Source organism: Protopterus annectens, chromosome 12.part0, assembly GCF_019279795.1.
Source record: "Protopterus annectens isolate FY-2018-M chromosome 12.part0, PAN1.0, whole genome shotgun sequence".
Taxonomy (NCBI): domain Eukaryota; kingdom Metazoa; phylum Chordata; order Ceratodontiformes; family Protopteridae; genus Protopterus; species Protopterus annectens.
This window is the reverse complement of record NC_056746.1, coordinates 99,252,835-99,272,449: the sequence shown is the minus strand read 5'-3', so window position 1 is coordinate 99,272,449 and position 19,615 is coordinate 99,252,835. Positions and strand designations below refer to the sequence as shown.

Genomic DNA, 19,615 nt, shown 5'->3' with positions numbered 1-19,615 from the left:
CCTTTCCGGACTCAGAGAGATTTCAGAGAGGCAAGAACAGGCGTGCCAGAGGTAGAAGGCAAGCTAGAGGCTCCTACAGAGGACGTCAGTGGCAGCCTCCCAACCAAAGAGGTAGTGCAGGACCTACAACTGCTGCACAAGGACAGACTCAATGACTTTACTTTGACTCCGCCAACCAGGGCTCAATTAGAAGCACCTTTGGGCGGAAAGCTTTCTTTATTCTCAAAAAATTGGCACAGTATTACAAGGGACAAATGGACACTGCAAATAATAGACAAAGGATACAGGTTCCATTTTCACACATTGCCAAAAAGAAAAGGCATGCCAGACCTGCCACCAAATCAAAAGGCAGAGGCTTTGAAACAAATCTCCAGCTTAATGCAAATGAAAGCTATAGAAAAGGTTCCTCTTTCAGAACAAGGCCAAGGATTTTATTCCAGACTATTCCTTGTTCCAAGAAAAGAAAAACAATGGAGGCCTATTCTCGACTTGTCCGCACTAAATACTTATCTCATTGTGCCAAAATTCAAAATGCTGACTCTACAGCAGCTCCTTCCCATGCTGGGCAAGGGGTCTTGGCTGGTAACTCTGGACCTCAAGGAGGCATACCTGCATGTCCCTATCAGACAAAGTTGCAGAAGACACCTCAGATTTCTTGCAGGTTCAGAGCATTATCAATTTTCAGCATTGCCCTTTGGCTTATCTACTGCGCCCAGAGTATTCACGAAATGCCTGGCATCAGTAATTGCACACTGCAGACTTCAGGGGATTCAAATATACCCATATCTGGACGACTGCCTTATACAAGCGGACAGCCGACAAACTTTGGTGAAACAGTTGCATTATGCCATCCACCTACTTCAGGCCTTGGGATATACAGTCAGCATTCACAAATCAAGACTTGTTCCATCCCAAAGAATAACTTTTCTGGGTGCGGATCTAGACACAACCAACCAAATGGCTTTTCTCACAGAAGAAAAACAAAGACAACTACCGGATTACTTCAAGAATCTGACAAGACAAACCCAGCTGACTGCAAGGAAAATCCTGCAGGCCCTGGGTTACATGGCATCCTGCATTCTTCTGATTCCACAAGCAAGGCTGCATATGAGGAAACTACAATGGTACCTAAGCAGTTTATGGACTCAGCACAGTCACAGCTTAGAAACTTTGATCCCACTCATTCCATGCCTCCAAAAGGAATTTCTGTGGTGGGCTCAAGCAAGCCAGTCAAACAGGGGTCTGCCCTTCAGCAAACCAATAGCCAGCCAAACCATTACAATGGATGCTTCAGACCACGGCTGGGGAGCACACATGGAGGGCAGATGTATTCAAGGACTATGGTCACAAAAGGAGCTACATATGCACATAAACCAAAAGGAAATGCTGGCAGTGATACATGCAATTGAGGCCTTCAAACTCTTTCTGCATCAAGGCTACCTGCTAATAAGGACAGACAACACCACAGTTATGTGGTACATAAACAAGCAAGGAGGTACCCATTCCTACCCTCTTTGCAGACTGGCAATGAATCTATGGGAACTTTCCCTGAAACTCAATATAGAGCTGCAATCACAGTTTGTGCCAGGAAAAGACAATATACTGGCGGACAGCCTAAGCAGAAACATCATGGATGCACACGAATGGATGCTGCACCCCGACATCTTCCTTCAGATAACGCAATCATGGGGGAGGCCGGACATAGATCCTTTTGCCTCCCACCACAATCAGCTGAAGAAATTCTGCTCAAGGACATACCACCCACAAGCATGGAAAGTGGACGCCCTCTCTTTCAGCTGGTGAACTCTAACAGTGTATGCATTTCCGCCTCTTCCATTAATGACCAAGGTCTTGCTGAAGATCAGGACAGAGCAGCCAAAAGTGATTCTGATAGCTCCGGACTGGCCAAGACAGCACTGGTACCCACTTTTAAAGAGCATGTCATGAACAAAACCGTGGCCTCTTCCTCAATGGCCACTTCTCCTAACACAGCACAACTACAAAACTCTGCATTCCAACCTGAAAACCTTGCAGCTAACAGCCTGGAGAATACCTTGACTCCTTCCCAGGATAAGCTATCCAAAAAAGTGAAGGATATCATCATGGAAGCTCGCCGGCCTTCCACAAGAAAGGCTTATTCAGCAAAATGGAAAAGATTCCACACTTGGAGCACCACAAAGGGCCTGGATACGACAGTGATGAACATGGCGCATATCCTGGAATACTTGGCAGAAATGCTCCACAATGGCCTGTGTCTTACTCTTCCATTAAAATTCATGCTTCAGCAATTTCAGCAGAATACAACACTAATCCACCTGTCTTCTCTCATCCTCTCCTAAGACAGTTTCTAAGAGGAATTAAAAACATCAATCCTCCAAGGAAACCACCAGTGCCTATATGGGACCTCAACTTCGTGTTGGAAAAACTAACACTGCTTCCCTTTGAACCAGCAGCATCTTCAGAACTACAGTTCCTGTCTTGGAAGACTGCCTTCCTTCTGGCCATAACCTCAGCAAGAAGAGCATCTGAGTTACAGGCCCTCATGGCAGTACAACCATTTCTTATTTTTCATCAGGACAGAGTTTCATTGAGAACCAATCCTTCATTTATGCCAAAGGTGGTATCCAGGGTCTCATTGAACCAAGCTATTCACCTGCCTACCTTCTTTCCAAATCCACAAAACAAAGGGGAGAAACTTCTGCATACCCTGGACATTCACAGACAGTTGCGCTACTACTTGGACAGAACTAAAAGTTGCAGAAAAACTGACCAGTTGTTTGTAGCATATGCTGCTAGTGCACAAGGAAAAGCAATTTCCAAACAGACAGTTTCAAAATGGATAGGGAATTGCATTCGTTTCTGTTACTCCTTTCATGGCAGATCTGTGCCAGCTAACATTAGACCTCATTCCACCAGAGCCACAGCCACCTCCACAGCCTTCTTAAGAGGGGTGGCTACCAAGGACATTTTAGAAGCTGCTACATGGAGCTCCGTGCATACATTTTCCAAGCATTACAATTTACCTTTATATTCCAGATCCAGAGCAGGCTTTGCTACGGCAGTCCTGCAGGGCATTTTAGCTACACCTTCCTTGACATAGATCCTACCACCCCCAGATTGGCTGTGGTATTCTACCCATATGTGAGGACTGCAGATGCATCCTTGAAGGACATAGTACAGTTTTGTACCTACCATAAATGTAGATGTCCGATAGGTATGCATCTGCAGTCAGGTTTACCCTCCCTCCTTCCCCTCTGTGGTATTCCTTGGGTACTTATCCCTCTCATAGCTAGCTGGGGCTATCTATTATGGTGTATTTGTTTTATATATATATATATATATATATATATATATATATATATATTTCTGTGCATGTTTGGAATTTATTGCATTTCTCCAAATTTAGCCTTCCTTAGAGGGCACCTGGCATCTGGGGCAAGAAAAACTGAGGAAGATGGCGTCGGCTGACGCTTTTATACCCCAGGCGCTCTGACGTCGGGGAAAGGGCGACATCAGCCGATGCCGGAACCAGACTTTGGAATCCGGACGACCGAAGGGCTGCCCGAGGCAGGACAACCCATATGTGAGGACTGCAGATGCATACCTATCGGACATCTACATTTATGGTAGGTACAAAACTGTACTTTTTCTGAATACGCTGTTGGTGAAGGTTCTGGTGTGATTACTAAATTTAGGGGTGGGGCAAACCACGCCCTGAGACTGTTTTACTAAAATTACTACGGAAGTTTAAAACCTGATGAAGTCTTAAGTTTTTACTTTAACAAGAGCTGAAAGCACTTATAAGTTTTGTTTTATTTTGGTGTGGTTAATTAAAACAGTGGCGATTTTAACTGTGGTTTTGCACGGTTTATGTATTTTTAATCTTTTCTTTTTGGATTTTTGCACTTTAAAGATGTTATGAAACTTTTTTTGCAGTTTCATTACACAAGCAGGTTTGAGCAGCTTGTTTACTGCGTGGTCATTCTTCTAAGTGCCACAGAATGCCAGGTAAATGGCTTATGAGTGGTCATGGAGGAAGTGGACGATTTTGCAACTGATCCTTATAGATTATATTCATAGGCTTCGGATTATGCCCTAAGCCCCTACACACGTGTTGTTTGATGCCCATTAATTCACATTCTTTTTATAAGTATTTGAGATTTTCAACTTTAAAATATGAAATATCACAAATTTAGCTAACCTTGCCTATTTTGCCTTCTGCCTTTGGATGGGTGCCTTTACAAGACCTGATTACAAACGGGTGTAAACTGCATAATGGAAGGGTAACTGCTGCAGTTATACATGTATCCCATAATTATCTAAACGTAGTGTAGGTAACGCACGCACACGTGCACACACAATGATATAGTGCAGTGTTGACATAACCATGTATGGCTGAGTCTGTACCCTACTTGCTAGGGTCTGTCACTCTGTAAAATTAACAGTCCTTTCTGCTAAACATCATTTTAGATTCAGCTTCTTTAGAACATTGAGGTAGAAGTGATTGACAGTGATGTACAGAGCTGCACAGGGTGCTGTTGTGAATGGTTATTTTTTGCCTTTAACATCTTGTTTTCTTTTTCTTCTTGCTTTGGCTAGACCTGGGCTGACCCTGGCAAGTACGCTCTGATGGGAGCTGCTGCACAGCTGGGTAAGTTAACATCCACCACACATTTTTAGAGCAGTATCGTAAGACAGGCATGCTGCAATTGCTTTATCCTGCTGTGTGTCCAGGAAAAAAACTGCTGGTTCAGCATGGATTCTAAGTAGCTAGCTATTGTTGGCTTGTAGATTTTGTTCTTAAATACATCCCTGCTGTTTGCTATTATTACTGTTTTAAGCAGTTCTCTAGAACTTTGTGCCCTCTCTTGCTTCTGGAATAGAACATTGCATGGACCACAGGGTGTGTGTGTGTGTGTGTGTGTGTGTGTGTGTGTGTGTGTACAATACTTACTGTAGTAGATTTTATAGGAAAGCATTTGCAGCTCTTAAGAAATAAGACTAAGTAATGCAACAGTGTGGTTTTGTGTACAGAAGTGAAATCCCCCTCATTACTAGTTTTAAAAATTCTCTAAAGCTCCATCTGCTTATTTTTGTATACAGTTAACCAAGATTGGGATTTTTTTCCTTTTCATTTCCAAATTTGATCTTTTAAATATGCACCCTTCATTTACTGTGCTTTTATAGCATTGTTTATTTTGTCTTATTGTTTGTTGTGTTTGCCTTGATCATAGTTATACTTAAGGTGTAGACATTTAAATAAGTTGAAGTAGAAATGGAAATGTTTTAATTACAAGTCACATCTGGCAAGACTAGTACATTGAAATAATTAAAAAAATTAACATGCTGCACTTAAAGAAATCCCAATCCCTCCGAACTACACGCTCTAGGGACCTTAACATGCTGGAGGGATAGATTCCTGTCCCAGAGACTTCCCATACTCTGGAACAAACTACCTATATATATCAAACAAAGCTCCTCATTAGCACTCCAAGAAAAATCTTGTTGTTTGGATGGGAAGTAGAAAATTCACCTTGAGGATCACTTCTGTGGTTCTGCTCGACAGGGGCACAGGAAAATAATTGGGTGGTGAAAGCCAGAGTACCTTTTTGGCTAGGCTTATATAGGCCCTAGGGCCAATAGCCTAGTACCTACCTCTGAACTTTGTCAGTCTTCCCAGTGAGTTCTTGTAATACCTTTAAACCGTTTCCCATTACCGACTGCTCTCAAAAACTTTCTTGCCTTAACCTCTCCTCTTCTGCTATACTGTGGTTTTCCATTTACCTCTCCAACAGATTCCAGTCCATCAAATGTGTTTCCTCCTCCCAGTCCAAACAGGTATCCTCCAAGGGTCAATCCTTGGACCTTTCCTTTTTAATATCTTTACAAATAACCTACACACTTCCTGTCCAAACTCCTCACTAATACAATACGCAGACAACTTCACTATTGTCTCGTGCTCTGATAAAGTTTCCCACCTCCTTGCTCTTACTCAAGATTCCCTCCTTTCAGTCAAAAAATGGCTGAACATAATCAACTACTTCTCAGTCAAAAAAAAACAGAACTTTTACTCTTCCTCCCCAAATCACTATAGCAACACAAAAATATCTTCATAGTATATTCTGTTAATAATACACTCATTGCTGTTAAACTTCTGGGTGTAATCTTAGATAACCAGCTAAAGTTTGACATACATATTCAGCAAAAATACCCACCAACAACTTGGTCTCTTATACAGACATAAAAAATCCTTCACTATTAACGCCAAATGTTCTCTAGCACATACTTTCCTTCTCCCAACCTTACTTTATGCAGCCTCTATTCTCACCAGTATTCAATCCAGTCTATTAGCTAAACTTGAAACCACCTACAACAAAATAGCCAGATTCACTGCCAACCTCCCCTATCGTTGTCGCCACTGCATAGCTTTAAAAAAACCTTCAATGCCTTGAGCTACATAACAAACTCCTCCTTCCCCAACTCCACCTCATACACACTATTTTAAATCAATCCTCCCGCTGTCCTGCCCACACGGACCTCATCACTCCCTACTCTCCTAAGCATAACCTACGCAGCACAGACCTACACTTCTTAGACATCTACAAACCCAATAAAAATATGAGCAAACTTTTATTCATTCACTCCATTGCCAGTGCCTGGAACAAACTTCCCCTTTCTGTGAGAACAAATGGCAACTTCCTTAATTTCAAAGAACTTCTAAAGAACTTATTTACTAATTGCTGGACCTGTCCTTGACCTGCTCCCACCTAAACTGCTCCTGCTCCCCTCCCCCTCTCAGCTCTCACATTTTACCACAGCTACTCATTTAAGGTCTTTATCATATTCTACCAGCCTCAAATTTCTCTCTGTTGGTAATTGCTAGATAGACTCTAATTTTCTATATTATTTTTTATATAATGAATATGTACCATGGCTGTTTACACCCTCGGTATTACTCTTGCAATCTAACATGTTCAGTTATAAGTTGTATTCTGGTTCTCCTGTGTATATACACTTGCATGTTAATATTGTATGATGTTTTGTTTTTGCACTTGTTTATCTGTGGAGCTTTTCTCCTTGAGTCACCACTGAAAAAGCATAGGAAGCTTGACATTCTTGAAACTGAGTTTCTGTTTACATGCATTGTCCGGACTGAAGTCCACTGTGCTAGTAACAACTGTCAGATTTGGTTAGTAGGGCTACCTGATGCACTTCTGGAGTGGATTTTCATTGTGGGTAGTACGGTTTTTACTTACCGTTGCAAACAGCAGCACACTATTTTCTTTAGGGAAGATGACTGTAAGAGTCAACTGTTTCATTTTTTTTTTAAGTAAGTCATTACATTTGGGTTTGCTCACCATCTGTTTCCTGTGCCTTATCTGGAGTTTTTGAACTGTTTGCATTTCCCTACAAGGACCAGTGCTGCTCTTTCACCTGTGAAGGTACTATGTAAGAGGGACAAGACATTATCCTGTTCATTCTTTTGTTCTTTTCACTGTCTGAGTACTGTTGGACCACCAAAAGAAAATGCTGTGCTTTGGCTGTTGCCTTTTGTTGATGAAAATAATGCAAAAAATGAGGAATATTACCTGGCAGATGTTGAATGAAGGAAGGTTATACCCTCTTCCATTAACAAGTGTGCTTGTGGTAGGCAAATTGCACCTAAAGGTTACCACACTCCAGTGCCCATCTTGTTAGGGCCTGAGCGTACTGCTAGATTGGGAGTTGAGCGTGCTTTTCTTCTTTGACTAAGAAAGGCTTCAATTATTTTAGAAAAGATTTTTTGAAAAGCATTCAGACAGAGAGCAGGAGAGAGAGTGTTCCAAATGAAAAAAAAATTGAGAACCGAAAGTGAAAGACAGTGACAGGATAGAAGAGAACAAAGAAAGATAAGAAAGGCTAAAAAAGTTGAAAATCTGCAAAAGCAGATGTAGAAACTAGTGAAACTGTGAAGTCCTGTAGTAGCTTATCAGAGTAAGGCATGCCCATCCTTATGGCTCTGAAATGCAGGGATCTGAAGCCAATCACAAAGTAACCAAAAAAAAAAAAACATAGCTCTCAAATATCCCCGAGTTTGCAGAATGTCCCCAGTTTTGCCTCATATTTTTGCTCTGTCCCTTATAAAATTTTTTATGTACTAGTAAATCACTGAGGACTATAGTCACTTAGTAATGGTGGACATTAGTGTTACAAACTTCTTATTCAGAAAGTGCATGTTGGTCTAAAACCTGTTTTAGTGTTAAATTTCTAAATGAATTAGTGTAATATTTAAAAATTGTCTCTGATTTTGGGCCCTTCTTCCAGTTTTTGAGCAAGGAAGTCAAGAGCTATGCCCAAAACATTCTCTCAGTATGGCTGTTCATGTTTTAGAAGAAGCATCATTGGAGACATGCAGAGTCATATTTATGAGTACAAGCTAGGACAGATTCCAATTGTTTCATAACGGATAATCCTAAAATAGGTACTGCTAAAGAGGTGCTGTCCGCAACAGAACCATGTACAAACACTCCTGTGCTGTCCACAACAGAACCATGTACAAACACTCCTGTGCTGTCCGCAACAGAACCATGTACAAACACTCCTGTGCTGTCCGCAACAGAACCATGTACAAACACTCCTGTGCTGTCCGCAACAGAACCATGTATAAACACTCCTGTGCTGTCAGTTTCTACAAAAAAAACAACTTTTTATTGGACTTTGCATCAGTGAAATTTTGAGATAAAAGATTTACAGTGCAAAGCAACAAACATAAATAGAACCATTTATAAGATCCATAACAAAAATTTACAGTAAAATTAAACAAAACCATTAATACTTTAGAAGTCTTTGACTTTTTGCCAAGATATACTTCTGTGTGTAGTATTCGATGTTCTATTACATATATCGTTTGTAATTCTTTATTACCCACATTTTTGCTATCCAAATAAATTGAGAGGATACGTTTACTTTTCCAATTCATTGCATTAACTTTCCAAGCAATGGCCAAAATTGACCAAAGGAGAGGCACTTGTAGATCATTGAGATTGTCCCCTGTTGCTAAACCCAGTCAAAGTTTTTATATAACGAGATTGGTTAGAATTTCTAAGCCCAACCCAAAATACACAGCGACTTGGACTTCAACTTGATTTATTTTTTTATTTGTTATCCTCTCTAGCATATTGAATGTCTCATTTTCTTTTGCATGCCGAAAATTCAAAGAGGGAGGATGTAGATCATTTACTGTGTTGTACCTAGTCAGCCACTGTAGCTACATAGCATGTGCATATTAGTACTGAGCATGTGCAAGATCAGTGCCATTTTGTGTAGTCAGAGTGAATGCAGACATGAATGGAGATGTACATGTGAGAGTGTGTGAAGTAATACATGCTTGTCATTTAGCTTAAGTACATGTTCCAGTTACTGTTCGGATGTGTTTATGTACAATAAATTTCTTGAACCCATACACCACTTCATCGTATCATTTGAACACAAGAGAGAATCATCATGGTCAGGGCCGTTGTTAGCATTTTGGGGGCCCCCAGCAAATATCAAGTTTGGGGCCCCCTAGGCACTTCTGTCAAAGTAACCCTGCCACTGCCACCCCTCTGAAGCAGCCTTTTAGTTCATGCTGCAGACTTTTATCAGTAGTATGTACAGACTTACCTGTAGCTACAATGCTCTTACAGTACACCAGGTCTATGTACCCAGCTATGTTCACCCATCTCACGTAGGGACATTCACAGTTACTGGCATTTTAGTTACAGCAATGATACATTATAGCAACTCTATGTACAGGTCTGGACTTGGGTGAAATGCTGTCTATATTCTCTAAAGAGCATTTTAATGTTTTTTCTTTTTACATAATCTTTTCATCCAGTGTTGGCTTGAAAAGAAATTACGATTAAGGAAGGAAATTCATTGCTACTGTTCGGCTTAAGTTTTCCTTGCAACCTTTTGGCACACCTTTCCTGACCAAAACTGCACAGTAATAACCATTTAGGAAATAACTCAGTAAGCCAGGGCCCAGAAAGCCATAGGTTATAGGTTTGCGATGCATTTTACAGTATTTTCCCAACCTTTTAATCCAGTGGTGCCATAAACAAAAAGCAAGAGTAATAAAAGAATTTCAATCTTTTTTTTTTTTCTTTCAAGGAATATATAAGTTGTGCCCAAGGCTTAATATTGAAAGATGATAAAATAGTAGCTCATAACAAACTAACAGGCTATTTGCTGTCTGGATACAGAGGTCCAGTCTGGGAGTATGGCCTGCTTCCCTAACTCCCCCAAAAAAGACAGTCGCTGCCTATGCATCCCTCTGGTATTAGACTGGGATGAAAACAGAGGTTGCCACAGTCATGTGTTTCATTTGAGTGCTGACATAGATATACATAGGGTGCCTCCTCACTCCTCAACCCTAACCATCAATGAAAGCTACCTGTATACATGCCTGATGTGATATTGAAAAAATAATTATTGCAGTAATATATTTTACTTTGTTTCTCATAGACAGTACACTGTCCCTACACAAAAGTAACCTTCTTTGTACACCTCTGAGGTCTGTGAGAAAAGTAAAAGAAACAATGCCCACACTGTCTTCAGCCCAAAGGTAAGCTGTAATCACCTCGTGCACACCTCTATGGTTTGACTGTAATGAAAATTAAAGAAACAACCCTCCCAATAACCTATAGCAGCTTTCTGTGCACACACATCTGAGCAGGGCTGGTTTTATCTGTGCGCACACATCTGAGCAGGGCTGGTTTTATCTGTGCACACACATCTGAGCAGGGCTGGTTTTATCTGTGCACACACATCTGAGCAGGGCTGGTTTTATCTGTGCACACACATCTGAGCAGGGCTGGTTTTATCTGTGCACACACATCTGAGCAGGGCTGGTTTTATCTGTGCACACACATCTGAGCAGGGCTGGTTTTATCTGTGCACACACATCTGAGCAGGGCTGGTTTTATCTGTGCACACACATCTGAGCAGGGCTGGTTTTATCTGTGCACACACATCTGAGCAGGGCTGGTTTTAGAATAAGTGCAGATGAGAGCAGACGCCATTATCAGCTTAATCCTAACATTGTCAGATCACAGCCCTGTTCAGGTTAAAGAGCGGAATCAGAAAGTTAATATAGCAATAACCCATGCCTGGGTGTGGGTAATGCTAGATTTACCCACGGTTGGCGTGGTTTGGTCCCGAGGGCGAAGCCCGAGGGACCAAACAAAGCCAACCGTTGGTAAATCTAGCATTACCCACACCCAGAAGTGGGTTATTGCTATTATACCATGACATTATTTAAGAAAAGAAACTATTACTTTTCTTAAATAATGGCATATTATAATGCCTGTTTGCTGCCCTTCCGCAGATGTCTGACATCCGTGGCAGTTCTGATGTACTGCGCGCCTGCGCAGTACATCAGAGCTGTGGGCAAAAGCAACGGAGAAAGCAAGATCTCCGTTGCTTTTTTTTTAGTGTTTCGCTATGTTAAATGGGTTTAACATAGCGAGACAGCTTTAAAATAAGCAACGGAGATGTCCGTTGCTTATTTTAAAACTGTATCGCTATGTTAAACTCATTTAACATAGCGAACATTCGAAAAGCAACGGAGATCTTGCTTTCTCCGTTGCTTTTAACACTGTCTGCTGTGTTAAATGGGTTTAACATAGCGAGACAGCTTTAAAATAAGCAACGGAGATCTCCGTTGCTTATTTTAAAGTGTCTCGCCATGTTAAACCCATTTAACATAGCGAACAGTGTTCAAATCGAAGTTATACTAATGGAAAAATGTCTGGGTGACCGGACCTTTTTCCATTAGTATAACTCGATTTACAATGGGCACGCTGGCCAATCAGCGTGCACATTTTGGGGCGGTCATGGTATAATACATTTTTTTCTCATTTTTTTCCCCAACCAGCAACAGCTTTTGTGATGCCCTCACACAGTCAAGGATGATTAAGGGAGCCCCCTGTATCAATTTATGCAGTCTGGGAAGTGGGGGGCACCAGTCTCCTTAAAGATTACATTGCCTGAATGTTCTGTGACACATTACTTTTGAAATACAATGACTTGTTAGCTACATTTTTCACTTATACCCATATGTATCTTGGCATTATTGGCTGTATGCAGAGCTAAAAATCAGTGATATTTTTTACAAACAGGCACAAAAGCCACATCAATACTAGTTTTGTACTTATTTCAGCAAATAGCAATACATTATGCAGCAACGGTACTGCCACACCAGTTTAGTGTATAACAATCATCAAACAGCAGCAGGGGAAGTCACTTTTATTTACCTTGGTAAGGAGAAATGCGTAAATGTCACTGGCTCTCTTTCCACAGACCTTCCCTGATTTTGCTCTGTCCATAAAAATTTTGATTTGCTAATAAGTCATTCAGGAATACAGACAGTCAGTAATTCCAGGCATCAGAGGTTTATACTTTGAATTATCCAAAAATGCATGTTGATGCAAAAGATGTTATTCTATTAACTTTTTTAAGTGAATTAGAGTAATATTTAAAATGTGTTCCTGATTTTGAGGCTTTATTCTGCTATTATTTTGGTATTGTACTGAATTCGTCTGCAAAGAAGTTGAGAGTTGTAGTATCTGATGTTCTGCCAGTATTTATAAAACTCCCTGAAAGAAAAAAGAAACATCCCTGAAGATCGGAATCATCAGCTCTTCTTTCAAAATTTGCACTCAAATCGGGAGTCAGTCACTGCTGCCTGCTGATCTCTCTACTGCATACTTTGCTTATGTTCATTATCAGCTTTATCCTAACAGGGTCATACCACCGCCCTGTTCAGGTTAAATAGCATAATCAGGAAATGAATACATTTTTTCCTCATTTTACTAACAGTCACCTACTTTTGTGGGGCCCTCTCACAGTCAAGGATGATTAAGGGGCCCCCTTGCAGCCACAAGTATTACAGATACCTAAAGTTGTCTATGTTGTTGGTTTTAGTGGAGAGAATGCCCACCAGCAGGATTTAACTAAGCCAGAGGCACTTTTTCAGCGGTAAAATATTTATGGAATTGTGAAGCCTGTTACTTGGTGAAACACTGTTACTACAACCAGAGCTATCTTTGAATTTTAAAGGAGATACAAATAAGAGTTATTACCCACCTGGTTTACTAAGTGTACAAGATTGCTGTACTAGCTTTTGTTAGTTTGACAGACATGTTACAAAATGTCAAGATAAGAAAACTTGCTGTGGCTGGGGGCCCCCCAGCGACCGCAGGGTTCGCTGGTTCCTAAAGCCTGCTATGGTCATGGTGCCAGAATGGGATCCAAGTTGAAGCAGCTTACAAACCATAAGGCACAAAGGTAGAAGTGGAGAAATATACAGGAGAACACTCGCAGAAACTCACAAACAGGTCCGTAGTTATTCAAAGGTACTTAAACGCCTTTAAATGATTTTTCAGTCACAGAATAAGCTGCAAAGCACTCAAAACATTCAGAATAATTACTGAGATAAACAAAATGTCTGAAATTGGAACATATTGATAAAAGTATTTGAAACAGTTACAGAAGTGTTCCAAATAATTTTAGAAGTCTTTGAACTGTACGGAAAAGTTAAAACAGCCAGATTTATTTGCAGTGTACTACTTTTTCACATTAACTAAAGCTATTCTAAGTGACCAAAGTTTCTGGAATGTTCGCAGTATTCTCAGTGTCAAAGTAAAGCTATTTCAGAGAGTTTGTTGTATTTTGAGGCATAATTACAAGTACCTGGTCTATGCTTATATTTAAATGAATTTTGTTGTTATGGCAGAGGGATTTTGCAAACCTGGACCGTTGGTATTTGATAATTTTGCTGAGAATTGGCGAGTGTATGATATTTTCATACAAGCTGCATTTTGCACATACGAGAGCATTTATACTTCTTAATTTAGCTGGCTTGGAAGCCATTGAGAAGGAAAGTTCATTTGCGTATGCACTTGCTGTATATGCAGGGGAGGGAGAAAGCTGCCATATTGTGATACGGGCTGAAATGTGGGAAGAGCCTGAGTGCTTGAAATGTAAATTTACAGAAATGTGAAACCCTCAAATGAATATTACACTAGAAAGACACATGTTTTACACAAGAAATCAAAAGCCTGGTAAGAAATCAAAAGCCTGGTGAAACTATAACAGCATATACTACTGACTTGAGAAATAAAACGTGCAGATTTGGTGATTTATGAGATTAGTTGATAAAAGACAGGTTTTTGTGTGGTGTTAATATTGATGCAGTGAGAAAGAATTTGCTTTGAGATAGTGATTTAGCACTAAGGAAAGCCATAGAGATGTCAGATACACGAGTTTACCGAGAAACGCACAGATATGCTTACGAGTGAAAAAAGTATGCATGCTGTCTCCCATACTGTATCTACCAGTGCGGGTGTTGATAGTGTACAACACAAAGCTAAGATGAATAAGAAATATAAACCAAAGGCTGCCACACCCAACCTCATTGTTAACTATAAACTGAATGGGACAGCTTCTAACCCCAAGTATAAACCACAAAAGTTGTTTGCTACCCTAGACCTTATTTTCAACTGTCATAATTGTGGAGGTAGTCATGAACCTAAATGAGAGAAGTGCTTAGCTTTTGGTCAGCAACGTCACAAATGTAGAAAGTGGAATCATTTCCAAAGGCATTTGCAAATCTAAAGTGCAGCATTCTTTTATTAAGAGAGTATCCAAAGAAGCAAGTAGATCAGATGGTGAGCTGCAACCAAACTTTTTATGTTGATGTTGTCTCTGTGCTCGATGAAACAGCTAATGCAGTAGAGTATCAGTTGTCAGCAAAGAGCAAAATATTTTGCACTGTATGGATTAATGGAAAATCTGTAGAGCTTAAAGTAGACACCAGGTATAAGTGCAATGTTGTATCAGCACAAATGTTTGCTGAAGTACAGGCTGGTGAGAAACTTGATTCAGAAGAGTGTGCGAAACTAGTTGCTTATGGTGGTGAAGGAATTCAAGCTGATGGTGCAGTAATTTTCCTGCCATTCTGCTGGAAACAGTTATGACTTGCAGTTTTACGTAGTCAAAAGACACATGCAGTCACTGTTAGGCCTCAGAGACAGTTTGAGAATGAGACTGATTTGATTTAATAAAGAGGTCCACCATCTAAATCTGAACAACAGTGATAGTTTCACACAGAACATTTTTGTTGAATATGCTATTTTCAAAGACAAGCTTGGCAAACTACCAGTCACTTATTCCATGAAGCTAAATCATGGAGTAAGCCCAGTTGTCAGACCAGCTGGGAAAGTTCCAGTAGCAATGCAGAACAAAGTAAAAGCAGAACTTGACAAAATGGTGAATTTAGGTATAAGCCCAGTAGAAGAACCAATTGAATGGATAATCCTCCATGATTATAGCTGATAAGAAAAGCTTAGATAATATTCGAATATGTATTGATCCGAGAGACTTAAACTACTTAAACATCTTCATCATCCAATGCGCACAGTAGAAGAGGTAGCTGCTCTCATGCCAAAAGCCACTATTTTTTCAATCTTGGATGTAAAAAGTTCCTTTTGGCAAATTTCGCATGATCGGAAATATTCATTGTTAACCACTTTCAGTGCACCATTTGGAAGATACAGATTTTTGACAACGCCATTTGGGATAAATTCTGCCAGTGAAGTATTTCAACATGCAGTGGAAGAAATTTTTTCAGGTTATCTCCATGTTCTATCATAGTAGATGACATAGGGGCAATGGTGAAGACGAATATGATCGAAACCTCAGGAAAGTTCTAAACTGTGCTCATAAAGTCAGTCTTACACTGAATCCTCAGAAAAGTAAATTCAAGCTGAGAGAAGTTACTTATGTGGGTCATTTGTTTAGCAGTTGTGGCTGACAACTGGCTAAGCAGGCAGCTATTCTTGAGATGCCAGTTCCAGAAAATGTCACAACTTTACAACATTTTCTTTGTATGGTCAACTATTTAGGAAAGTTCATCCCAGACTTGAGTGAGCTTTCTGCACCTTTACGTGAGCTGGCATGCAAAAATGTAAACTGGTCCTGGTTGGAACAACACCAAAGAGCATTTGACATTCTGAAATGGAAAATTGCCACTCCACCCACATTGAGATATGATGTTCACAAACCTGTAACTCTTCCGTATAATGCTTTAAAGTATGGTCTTGATGCATCATGTCTTCAAGAAGGCATACCAGTTGCCTATGCATCCGGAACTTTAACCCAAACTGAGATGCAGTATGCACAAATTGAGATAGAGCTTATGGCTGTAGGGTTTGCATGTTCGAAGTTCAATGATTATATTTATGGAAGACCTATCCAAATAGAGACTGATCACCGACCTTTAGTAACCATTTTGAAAAAGCCAATGTACACAGCCTCAGCATGTGTGCAATGCATGATGTTAAAATAACAAAAGTACAATTTAAATTTTGTCTATACAAAAGGCAAATATTTATACCTTGCAGATGTTTTGTCAAGAGCACCCAGACAAACAACAGAGCAACATGAAAACAAGAAAGCAGACTTTGAAGTCATGGAAGTCAGAAATTTTTCATCGTCATGTCTTGATGAACTTAATAACACAGCTTCATATCCAATTCTTCAGAAGCTCAGAAATGTTATCAGTCAAGGATGGCCAGTCTGACATACCAGTCTACCACTTGACATACAGCAGTATTTTCCTTACCAAGACGAGCTTCTACTTGAAGATGGACTTTTCATGAAAGGTCCAGAAGTGGGATTTCCTAAAGCATTACAACATGAATACATCAAAAGCTTGCCCCGTGGTCACCCAGGAACGGATTTTACCAAAAGAAGGGCAAGCAGAATAGTATTTTGGCCTTCTGTGTCAAAGGATATAGAGAAGGAAACTCTAGCATGTTCTGTTTGCTAAACAGCACCAACAAAGACAACCATTTCAGCTAAACCAGATTCCTGAATTACCATGGTCGATGGTTGCTACTGATATTTTTGAATGGAATGGTCATTACTTGGTGTTAGTAGACTCTTTTTCGAATTGGTTTGAAATTGACCTTCTTCCTAACTTAACATCCAGCACTGTCATTACTAAGTTGGAGAGATTTTTCTGTCCACGGTAGTCCGCACAAAGTCGTTTCTGACAGTGGTACCCAGTTTAATCTGACAAATCACTGGAACCACCACGATGAATAAAACAATTGATTTATTTGGAACAGAACAAGCGCTTTCACGCACTTAGCTAGTGCGCTTCATCAGGTTACATTAAACAGAATTATACCTTGTCCTTATATACAAAGCATATGCCCTAATTAGCAAGTAATTAGGGCAAGCAGAAACAATTTACATCATTTCAATGGAGTATACTCACACTTTAGAAATACTCATTTTAACAAGAAACCATAAAAACTCCTCAGAATTTCATCAAGCCATAAATTAATTTGGTTTAGTCAGCATTAAAGATGTATATATAAACAACATTCTTATCCTAAAATGTTTATGAGGTTTAAAAATACTTCCACACTAACGATGCTCAGCCCAAAGTACAACAAAACCAGCCTGGATAATGGAAAACTTTTAGTTCATGTCCAATAAATGTGGGCTTATTAAAGATCACATAAAAATGCATAAAAATAATATATATATAAATAAATATATATATGCTACCCTGATTAATGAATGAATTAAGTCAGCATAGTACAATAGGTAAAAGTATATATAAATAGAAACACAAATAAAAAGATAGGAAAGTGGAAAGGGGGGGGGAGGGGGAGGGGGGGGACAGGGACAGAGAAGTAGGACAGGAAAAGATGAGGGACTAGTAAAACACAGTGTAGATAAAATATCAAAACCATTTAATAGAGACACAAATCAACTATCAAGGCCAAGCTCAAGCCAAGTTCTACTTGCATCATAAAGATTATAGTCCACCTTAACCCAGTCGACTCAAGGCTCCTTTGCAAGGGAGCACGAAGGGAAGGGAGAGAAGTAAAACAAGGAAACCACGGTGCAAATATAGCATCAGTGGTTGTTCATAGAAGTGCAGGTCTAATGCTAAGGGCCGAGTTCAGGCCAGGTTCTAAGTGCGCCCTAAGGGTTAAAATCCACCTTAACTCATTCAACTCAAGGGTTCCTAATATATCCCCTTCCCTCCTACTAGGGTACAAAATCTGTAAAACCCTAAACTTAAATACATGTGTCGGGAATGACTGACAATGTCTGGCTAAGACATTGTTGGTATTTACTTTTCGTATGTCATATATATGATTATAGACCCGATCTTTGAGTCTACGTGTGGTCATTCCCACATAATAGGCTTCACAGCCTTCACATGTGGCCAAGTAGACTACATTAGTAGTGTCACAGGTAGCATAAAAATTCGGTATGAACATAGTACCTAACTCCATATTTTCATATTTCTGATCAACCGTAATAAACTTGCAAATGCAACATTTCCTACAGGGAAAAGTTCCTTGCCTAAACTTCATCCTTATATCAGGAGGTACAATTTTCATTTTCTCCTTACACAACAACCTTTTCAGGTTAAGGCAATTGCTATATCTAAAACTGGGTTTCTCCCCTACAATTCTCAGCAGGTCTCTATTCATAGTAAGTAACTTCCAGTTCTTACATAGGATGTCCTTTATGTATTTTACATCATTAGTGTATTTGAGGTCGTATTGTACCATACTTCTGATGGTTCTAGTAGAATATCCATAAAAATATTTTTCTGGGTCTATTCCCTGAGTAGGTGCAGCATTGCTTCCAAAGTTCATTACTAGCTGAGAAGGGTATCCCCTATTCATAAAACACTTCGCTTGAAAATCCAATAAACAATCGCCATCATCAACATTATTACACAGTCTGGTAACCCTAGCCATCTGGTTTTTTACTACATTAGGAAAAATATGCCTAGGATGCATACTCTCATAGTGGAGTATGCCATTCCTCCAACAAGGCTTTCTATATAGGGAGGTTGTAATCTCATTCATATCATTCTTAGTTACAGTTACATCAAGGTAATTAACACTGGTAGAAGAAAACTCATAAGTAAATTCCAAAAAAGATGTAGTTGACCCCATATAATTAACAAAGTCATTCAGAGATTCGATACTACCATTCCAAAAAAGGAGGATATCATCAACAAATTGCCTATATAAAATAACATTAGTAATGAAATTCTTATCATTAAAAATGTACATCCTCTCCCATTGGTAAATTGCTATATTCGCATAGGCATTAGCACAGAGGGTGCCCATGGCTACCCCCCATGTTTGCCTATATATTTTGTCTTGAAACATGAAGATATTATTATTAAGTATTAAATCCAGCAAGGTGCAAATGGTTAGCTGGTCATTATTATTCATGTTGTCACATTCATTTAGACAACTCCTGACGGCCTCAATGCCAAAATCGTTAGGTATGCTGGTAAACAAACTCTTTATATCTAACGTAACCATTAAGGTATCTGACCTCATATTTTCAAGCAAGGAAACATCCTTAAGATCTTCCAATAATTTGAAGGAATTTTTCAAAATAGTAGGTATCATTCCTACCAGTGGGCCTAACTTGGATTGTACATACTGAGAGGCATGCTCAGTAACCCAAAGTTTTCCAGATACTATTGGTCGTAGGGGCGGGGGATGAACCCCTTTATGTACCTTAGGGAGCCCTTTAATTA

At 39.8% G+C, this 19,615-nt stretch overlaps 1 protein-coding gene across 1 annotated transcript in view; it reads left to right on the top strand.

Moving 5' to 3' along the window:
* The window catches only part of CLCN7 (chloride voltage-gated channel 7), a 1,228,907-nt gene that overhangs the window by 944,422 nt on the left and 264,870 nt on the right, over nucleotides 1-19,615 (top strand). Inside the window, exon 18 of the mRNA XM_044089120.1 lies at nucleotides 4,600-4,651. Coding sequence (XP_043945055.1) covers nucleotides 4,600-4,651 — 52 coding nt within the window. The remainder of the gene's footprint in view (nucleotides 1-4,599; nucleotides 4,652-19,615) is intronic.